This window comes from Ambystoma mexicanum, chromosome 3p, assembly GCF_040938575.1.
Source record: "Ambystoma mexicanum isolate Mex_15411 chromosome 3p, UKY_AmexF1_1, whole genome shotgun sequence".
NCBI lineage: Eukaryota > Metazoa > Chordata > Amphibia > Caudata > Ambystomatidae > Ambystoma > Ambystoma mexicanum.
Genome location: NC_090925.1, coordinates 254,430,663 through 254,440,436, shown reverse-complemented (window position 1 = coordinate 254,440,436; position 9,774 = coordinate 254,430,663). Strand labels below are relative to the sequence as shown.

Here is a 9,774-nt window from a genome sequence, read left to right as displayed (position 1 = left end):
CGTGTCTTATCATTAAAGATTCATTGAACATAAATTATAATTAAGTATATATTCTGCCTATAGTCCTGCCTGGTTCTTGGCTCATCGTTGGCAAAGGGCAGGGCTCTACGTGGCTCTTTATGAGTTATAGACAGGGAGTGGCGAATACCAACCAACTTTGTGTTGTGGTCTTCTTTAATTGGGGGTGGCGCCCTATGTTGAGTGTTGTATCCCAATATATCATTACAGAGGTAGAGGAATCCCATTTACTAGGGATAGCTCAGGGGCAACGTAATGTCTTGGAAGAAAGTCAATGCAGAGCAGCACATGTTCAAATCCTGATCCCGTACTTAGAGGCTGGACTCCGACATGAAGCGCAATATGAGAACCCCATTTTTTATAATGAGCACAATAAAGGTCGTCAGATCCAATTACTCATTGGCCTAATACCATGCCTGCTGTAATACTTTAGATATCACGTAGAAGAAGTACTGATGAAGCTAACAGGTTTGGCTCATATCTAAGCATTTTATAGGCAGTATCATCATAACTCGAGGCACTAATGCTAATTACCAGCTATTTCCATCATGAGCCCAGAGAGAACCACGTTTTGTCAGGTATTGTCATGACGTGCTCTTGTGCTCATACCATGTACCATATATTGCTACTCTATACCAGGTAATTACATCAATAGGACTGGCACTCAATATTTCAAGGTTTTGTTTTCTTATGAAAATTCTAGGTATGCATACCATTACCAGCTACTGCCTTGAATAAACCATTACCATTCATACCCAGGTATCCACACCATTGTCAAGGCTATGCAGAGTTAGTATAACAGTGCCAATCTCCATGATTCCAATTAGGAGGCAGTGCCAGGTTCCTTGCTGTCTAGATAGCGCAGCAGTGAAAGATTCCATTGCACCCAACTTGAACATTAATGCCAGCTTCCTTCCCCGAGGAGGGATTACAAGGTTTTTAATTGCTTTTAATAAATTACAAAATGACAGCCATTCTATTTGAATATTATTAATATTTAATTGTTATACCGTGCCACATGCCCAAGGGCGCACATAAAACAAACAAAGGGCCTAAACAGCCGGGGAGGCAAACTGGAGGGTGGCGGAGTAGTGCCAGTCAGCTAAATTGAACATGCAAGTTTTAGTAGCTCTTTTGAATTCTGCAAGTGATGGAGGCATACTTAGCAAGAGGGGAAGAGTGTTGCACCCCCATGGGGATTGAACTTCAAAAGTGATTCTGCCAAATGTAGCCAATTTAAAGCATGGTTGTATTAATGTGTGGTTATCATTAGATTGTAGTGTACGTGTGGGCTGCTTGATGATCAAGCGATTGTATTGAGGAGGAACCTTGTTCCAACATTTAGATGTTAAGGACAGTATTTTATGTTTGATCCTCTGCTTGACCGGCAGCCAATGCAGGGTCTTTCTTGATGGAGGAACATGGTCAAGTGTGGCCAGACCATAAATTGCTCCAACGGCTCCATTCTGTGCAGTCTGTAGACGACGTAGATTAACTTGTGAAGTGCCAGTGAGCAGACTGTTGCAATAGTCGAGCTGGGAGTTCACTGAGGTCGTGGCAAGTAGGGATCTATTATTGAGTGATAAGTACGGCCTGGTTTGATGAAGTGGTCTAGTCACATATCCACAGGAGGACCATAGGTGTGAAACCTGCTTTTTCATGTAAAATTCTGAGTCAAGGAGTACCCCCCGTGTCTTAACGCATTCAGCAACAGGGATCTTATTGCCCAGGATATTGAAAAGTTTATACAGGAGGTCCAATTTCTTTAGCCCGGGGCTAGTGGTGATGATGAGAAGCTCAGTTTTCTCATTGTTCAGGACCAGGGAATGTACAGCCATCCAGGATTGAATTGCTGGGTTACATGTCTTTATAACAAAACATTTTTTTTAAGAATGCACTTATATCGAATATTTTACAACTAAAAATGTATTGATTTCCTTTTGTTTTGGGGGTCCACCCCCATTCCCTATCCCCTAAAAACCCACCCCAACCATTTCCCCACAAGATTTAACCCTTTACCCCACACCTAAGTGCATACTTTACGTTATGAAATATTCAATATGAGTTTATATTTTCGATATAAGGACTGCATACCAATTACTGTATACCCCTTGTTTAGGGTCATAGAATCTTCAGAATGGGAACCGGGCAGCTCCAGGAGTGCCTGGGTGTCACCAGCGTAGTTTGTAAAATGGACACCCATAATATCTTTTAATCTCTGAATCATACAAGGAACATATGACTTAGTGACGTTGTGGGCTTAACATTACAATCTTTTCACTAACTTTGAAAATATGCTCTGGAGAAGGCCTTTGATTTCTCCTCCAGCCTCTGAGAGGTAGGTGGGAGAAGGTGCGGCAGCACCCATCTATACATTATTATTATAATTATAATTGTTCTTTTATAAAGGCGCTTAATACCGGGGACCAGTTTCTAAGCGCAAGCCCAGGATTCAAGCCTGTGTTACTATGTGTTGTCTTTCTCCCAAAACAAAGATGTTGCCCCTGAGCTATCCTCCTGCCCACTCACCCCCTACTCCACAGAACAGTGACCTTAATGGACAATTGAAAAGAAGGAAAGCACCGTCAGGTTACATTTCTAGCACTTGGGAAAATAAAGGTTTCTAAACAGAAGGGCGTGCTTCCCAATTGGAAAAATAATCAGTCTTTCTTTTCCCTTGCTCCAGATTCTGGGGGGGGGGGGGTTCAATCATATTGCATCCCCCGCTCCTTAAAATTGGGGGGGGTGTATCCTCCCTCACCACCCTATTTCCTATGCCCATGTTGGGGTGCCTCTTGCTTAGAGGGTAATAAGCAGGCACCAATGCCGCAATCTGGGGCTGGCATTGGTAGTTCGGTTTAGTGGGGTGCTAATATGCTGCAGCAACAGCGGGATATGCAGCATCCCTCCCTGAAGTTCAACTGACCACGACCTCTCCCCACTCTCTTGCTGCTCCCACGCCAACTAGCAAGCATTGAGACCCAGGGGGCTCCATGTGACATGAAGGGGATCTCAGGGGGACCCCTCCTCGCTCTGCCACTCAGAAATCCGTCACCCTCACCCACGTGGCCTCGCTGACCCAATGCACATATCCACACATGTGTGAAGGGTGCTTTGCGCCCTATTACAACCACTGAAATATATACACACGCACACGTGCACCTGTTCTAAGCTGCCTCTTTCAGTCAAGAAGCGCCAATGAACGCTGGTGTCAAGTGCTAGCGCTGCAGGCGCCGGTCCCTCATTCACACACTCTTACCCCCGCTGCCCCCCCCCCCCCGGAGGTGGGCGGGAGCCATGAGACCCCCCATGCTGTGTCCGGTCTCTGGGCATGTCCATCTGCTGACGGCCCCTAGGATAGCACAGCCTGCGGCAGTAATGCTGGGGCTCGAAAGGGTTAAACAGCGGAGGCTGTCAGAATAGCCAGAGCGGAGGCCTCCAGACCCCTACTCCTTTTCCTGGGACCTGACGCCCCTCCCCCTGGGCTCCTGGGGCCATCCCCTGGGAGTTGAGCCCCGCCCCCTGATTACTGAGAACCCGCCCCCTGGGTGCTGGGCCAGCTCCAAAGTCCATTGTGGTTGCAGGCTGGCAGCCTGGGAGTGTTGGGGGAGGGGTGCCGGGCGCAGGGTGGATGGCTCATCACTTGATTAGGTAGCCCTGCCTCCGGAGCAGCCCGTTCTGCACCTCTCGCCAGTTCCCAGAAGAGCAGCGGTCCGTGCACTTCTCCCGGCGCTGCTTCAATCTCAGCTGCACCCCTCCCAGCACCCTCTGCCCTTCCCGCAGCCATGAGCAGCACCCGGGGCTGTGCCTGCAGCCCGCCGCGGTAGAGGAACCAGTCCTGACTGCCGCCCCCCCCCCGTGCCCTTGTTTGGCCCCAGCCCTGGTGAGCGCCCAGCAATATACCCAGCGCCTCCTGCTCCTGCTTTGATAACCCGCTGCCACAGTCCGAGGGGGAGATGGCCCCCGGCCTGGACACCCGCCTGCTCACCGCCCTCCTGCTCAGCCTCCTCCGCTCGGCCCCAGGGCAGGACCTGCCCCCCAGCACCAACGGTGTGAACGGATACAGCTTGCACCCGCCTTACTTCAACCTGGCCGAAGGCACCCGGATCTCGGCCTCGGCCACCTGCGGGGAGGAGAAGGACACGGGCCGGGCCATCCCGGACCTCTACTGCAAACTAGTTGGCGGGCCCGCGTCCGGGGACCCCAGTCAGACGATCCAGGTGAGTCCGCGAACCACATGCGCCGCTGCCGCCTCTCAGCCCGCGGGATGAGGTGGCGCTACATGGCTCTAGGCACTATTGCGTGTATGTATGGCCGCGGGCGCCCTGTCGTGCAGCGCTCCATAGTGTGTGTGACCGGCACCCCCCCCCCCCCTTTGCTGGGTTGCAACAACCCAAGGTACTCGTTTAGGACAATATGGGCAAAGGAAGTGACCTGGAGTCTGGAGGGGTCGATGCATGCTTTCCATGGGATCCCAAAAGGACCACCCATGTATCATTGCAATCCAAAGCAGCCGGTGCATGGCACACCCCGCGCTATCCACGGGGCCCCCCGAAATAGCGCGGAGGTATCGCCTTCCTTTGCCATCGGGCCGCGCCGCGACCTGATCTGGCAGTGAAGTCTCTCCACACTGCACTCACTGCTCTACATCACTGCACGCGGGGCCCGCGCCTGTGGCCCCTGCACTCATAGTTAGCCGGGAGCCCTCCGTATGCACATGGGGGCATTGTCTGTATAATTGAGACAGCACCCCCCCCCCCGGCCGTTTCCACGAGGCAACATTGCAGTGGTAACTCTGCGGATCTCTGATGTCCCTCCACTGGGACCCCGGGCGTGTCATCCAAGTAGTGGTGTATGTACTTTGGGGGCCGATCCTGGCACTGGAGGAACCGCCCCATTGCCAGACCATCCGTGCCCGCGTGCAGGCGCCGCTGCATCTACAGCTGGTGGGCACCATCCGGCGGGTCCCTGTTACTTCCAGGGGGTGGGCATCCCAGGCAGGCACATAGCTCCAAGCATTCCATAGCGGCCACGCCCTCTCTTGGGGTGTAAGATTGTAGGGGCGCTGGGTGGTGCCTGCCATCAGGCTCGGGCTAGCCTATAGGGCAATAGGCCCAGGGCCACGCCAGAAACGCAAAATGCTGATGTGGCCCAGTTTTTTGTTAAAGTGGCCACTTTTTTTTTGCCAATTTGATGAATTCAGTCACTCTGCGGCTAGCAGTATTGACCAGCGTTTCTGAGTAAATGTTCTTTAAAATGCACAATTTGCATCACATTTTATTTATAATTTTTTTTTAAAAAATCCCCCTTAGGTACTATTCAAACAGTGTCACAAAAGGAATGACTTGCCACCCCGATGCCACTTTCTCATTGGTGCCCGAGGCACTTTTATGTCCCAGTCCGAGCCCGGCACTCGTGCGCCGAGGTTAGGACGTGTGCCTCTTGCCGTTCCAACTAGGCGCTATGTCGGAGCGAAGGGAGCGATCTGCGTAGTTTATTCGCGTGTGCGCGCCGGTGGCGTTCATGTATTGCATAACGACCTTCTCTATTGGGTCAGATCCACGGGGCGTTTATTATTTGAGCGAGTTGCGCCGTTTATTTGATCCCACCGACCCTCGTGTTCGTGCATTTTAGGAAGGCCTGGGTGATCTAGTTCGCGGTCCTTCGTGTAAATAAAAGGAGTCGCAAACCCCTCCTCCCTCTGTGGGGGTAAAGCTCGAGACCATGTTGGTTCTGTGAGGAAGACCAGGAGAGTCCTTCCTTCAAATCGCTTCCGCCGATCTTCTCAGAGGGGAAGGCTACAATTCTGCGAATACAGGGGGAGGGGGAGGTCTCCTCCGCCGACAGGGGCCGCGCCTAAGAGGCTCGTCCCAGAGATACAAAGGGAACCCGTTCAATTACCCAACACCCTGTACCCGCACGTTCCCCCACACACGGGCACACACGCATCCCTTGTCGCCCGCAGAGCGAGAGCTGCTTGTTTGGGAGACTAGAGGGGTTCTTGGGGAAGGGACGCCGTTTTATAAATGTTTACAATGTAAAACAAGTTTGATACTTCGCACAGTAAGTACTCTTTAAGCGCGCCCCCCAAAGCGATTGACAGCCGCCCTTTAATAAGCGGAGCCGGGCACAGCACGTGAAGCAGGACTAAGAGTTGGTGCAAGGAGGTGTGTACATGCGGGGCGGATAAAGCGCCAGTAAATTACAGTTCATTCAGCGGCACGTGCACTCGTTGCACTTGCAAAGCGCACAGAATGTCCGAGCGATTTGGGGCAAGGATAGGGGGGGGGGCGCACAGGGGTGAGGGGAGCGAGAGAGGGAATGCAGGGTTGTGCCCACGCGTTCTGGGATCTGGTGGCACGGCGAGGGAGTACGGGGGGAGGGGTGCAGGGATGGGCTGGCAGAAGATCGGAGGGGATGGGTGCTCTAAGGCGGGGCCGGCAAAGGGATGCCGAGAAGCCAGTGTTGGCGAAGGTGGCATACGAAGACCATTCTGGATGCCTGATGGTCCTCCCCCTTTTGGGGCTGTCATGTTCCTCGAATGCGTGGTTTCTGTTCATTAAAGGGGGGCTGCAATGTACCTCGTGGGCACAGCACGTGCCTTGCTAATAATGGGTCTCGTGCACACGTCTGAGATAGTTTACAAAAATGTGGGCTCCCCCACTGAGAACGGACATCGATCAAATAACCTGTTCCACTGGAGGTTTCCCACTTTGGGGGGGGGGTCGCAGCCACATTTGGGCTCTCACTGCAGGTGTCGCAGAGTAGAAATAACCATGTGCATGGCATGAAGCTGAGACTCTCTAATGCGCAAGTGACCTGCTACCTTTTTAGTGTAATATCGTTCAGGCGCCCCACTTTCAGCCAAGGGGACTAGTAGTTCAGCATTCTCCACTAGACGCACAGAACGTTTTCTTCGTAAAGCGGCGTGGCTGGTTAAGACCTTCTTTTTAATATGTGAGGCACGAAACACTAGAGGGAGTGTGTGGCTCTAGGCCCGGCTGCCTGGCGTCGGGTGCCTTGCAAAAGCGCGTACACGCGATGAATAGGTGGCACGTGACCTGGGAGCAGGAAGGTCACAGCTGTATAACCACTCCATGTCTCGGGCGGAGGGGCCGGTGCAGTGGACAGTGGGGGCAGTGGCGGTTGGGCTCGGTGGGGAGTAATGTTGTCCGAGGGGAGGGGTGCCTTTTCAAGGTGAGGCCCTATATGCGAGTCTACATTATAGACTCCTCTGCATTGGAGTAGCAGATCGTATGTAGATGTGCTGTGTAGTGCCCCCACGCCCCCCAACACACACTCCACCCTCAGAACCAACTCCTTTACTATATCTGCCGAGGGCCAGTCGACTGATACCTTTTAGAAGCACTGCTTTTAGTCTGTAGCACTGTAATTATATTAATAATGTGTTTTCTTTAGAAAGTGCTTCATGCTAGATTCCACCCACTTCTAAGCACTAAGTTTCTTTTAGTAACAGTCAGTGATTTAATTACCGAATTCAATGGTGCTCATTTTATCAATTTTGGGGAAAGTGAGCTCTGAAGCTATTCTCCTGGCTGAGATGTCAGGCCCACACCTGTAGTGCATAACACCAGAACTACAACTCCCGACGTGCAGTGCACAGGTGGCAGGACATTCTGGACTCTGTCATGGTGGCATTGGGCAGGCCACTTGGCAGTTGGTATTAACGAAATTCGAGACCCCCATTTCACCATGGGGGTGGGTTAAGTTAATAAATATGTTGGGGGGCGGGGGCTGCAAGGGGTCTCCCCCTGCATGTATTTATTTGGATTTGTAAAGCGCACGAACAGCCCAAGGGCTTCGAGGCGCTGTTGCAAGAAAATGAACATGTATTAATAGCGTGTGGTTTCCTTTGTACAGTAGGACCTGTGAAACGGCACTGTTTTTGGTGCTTTCCTGAATGCTCTGTGGTATTCCATACCTCTCATGTGAGGCGGAAGAGCGTCCCAGTGCGCTGCGGCTTGGACAGGGAAGCTGGACCCACCAGCCCGTATTCTGTGTTTTTGCCATGGAAATCCTATTGGCGTAGGCAGATCTTGTAGGTCTGGCTGAGGTTGTTTTGAAGACTCTTTGGGCGAGGTGTGCTGGTGCTAGTTTGTAGACGCATTTGTGTGTCAGCGCAAGGGTTTTAACGATTTTTCGGTCTTTAATGGGGAGCCAGTGCACCTGTTTTCTAGTTTGGGAGATATGTTCTCTCTTGGATATGCCAGTGGCAGCCCTTAAGGCATTGTTCTGCACGGTCTGTAACTCCGTCATGTGTTTTTTTTTTTTTTACTGATGTCCCTACAAAGGGGGTGTTACAATAGTCCAGGCAAGATCCAATAATTGCTCTTGCAATTGTGATACAGTTCTGTTCCGACAAGCAGGGCCTGGCTGCGCTGATCAGTTTAGCGTGGCAGGCTGAGGATGACGCTATGACCTGCAAGTTCATGTATATGTGGTAAAATGCACCACAAAAAAATCTGTATTTTGGGCTTCAATTTATTTTCTTACTTTTTCCCCCGCAGAATTCATAGATCTGTGTAGGCAGGAAAGGAATTGGACTGGAACAAGACGGAACTGTGCTCTGGCAAAAACTGTCTTGCTGGAGCGCCCTTCTGTTTAGATCGGGGAAGGGAGGAGGGGCTTTCCCCAGTGAATTTTTCTCAGTTTCTAGCACTGGGTTTATCCCCCCTCCTTTTGAGCTGCTGTTAACCAAAGCGCCTCTCTCCTCCAAGTAGTTCCACTCCACGCAGGGATACCTCCCTGTTCTCCTCGGTGGATGTTGGCGAACGTGTCTAAACAGCGCGCCCCAGGCGGGCCAGGCGATGCGCTCATGTTTACCTGATGCTCGAGTGGTGTTTAGTTACTGGTGCGCATTGTTTGCGTACTCGTCTGCAGCCGCTTGTTTACCTTGGGATGCCGTTTGGATGTGCCCGCTAAAATGCGTCCCCTCTGATGTCACCCCTGGATGGAAGGTGCGCGCTGTTGATGCACGCAAAGGCTCACCCGGCTGCTTGACTGTTAAGAATCCCGCAAGTAATGACACATCTGCTACATCAGGGGCCAAGCTGGCCCACCGCCCTTTGAGGGGGGGGGGGGTTGTGTCTCATCGAATATTAGAGGATTTATTTTCAATGTCTTACCTCTTGCACCTTTCCTGTGACTGGAAGTAGCGCCTAGATGCTTTGTGCGCTGCTATAAATGAAAAAGAACAAATGCAAAGTAAAAATAATGTAGAGGGGACCTTTTTTATATGTATATTTGGCTTGTCCCTTCCATTTTAAATAAAGGAGGCTCGCTCGCTCGTTGCAGAGATCCCCGTAAATGATGGTTTGTTATTTATGTAGCACATTCGCGAGATCGCTTTACATAAATATCTGTCGACCTCAGAAGGATGCAAAACTGCCTTGGCCATGTCGGAATTACAACATGCAACCTGCAGTGAGCACGCCACCTTCATGCAACCTGCAGTGAGCACGCCACCTTCATGCAACCTGCAGTGAGCACGCCACCTTCATGCAACCTGCAGTGAGCACGCCACCTTCTAAGCTATTTTGCCAGCATACGGTCATGAGACACATGTTCTGGGCTCAAACATGCATTGTTATTTACAGGGAAATAACAAGGGGGGTAATTCCAAGGTGGGCGGTAAGGGATACCGGGCACCAGTAAGGAGACCAGTGCTGGTAATCCCTTACCGCCCTAGTACAAGGTCCCTTAGCGGGTCCCACCAGGAACGGCTGGTCTGACCAG

The 9,774-nt window shown here is 51.5% G+C and overlaps 1 protein-coding gene across 2 annotated transcripts in view; it reads left to right on the top strand.

The window, feature by feature from the left end:
• Window positions 1-3,609: 3,609 nt before the first annotated feature.
• LAMA5 (laminin subunit alpha 5) overlaps window positions 3,610-9,774 on the top strand; it is a 670,647-nt gene continuing 664,482 nt past the window's right edge. Inside the window, exon 1 of one of the 2 annotated variants that reach the window (XM_069650738.1) lies at window positions 3,610-4,238. In XM_069650738.1, coding sequence (XP_069506839.1) covers window positions 3,975-4,238 — 264 coding nt within the window. In that variant the 5' untranslated portion in view covers window positions 3,610-3,974. The remainder of the gene's footprint in view (window positions 4,239-9,774) is intronic. The other variant, XM_069650737.1, reaches the window with a different exon arrangement.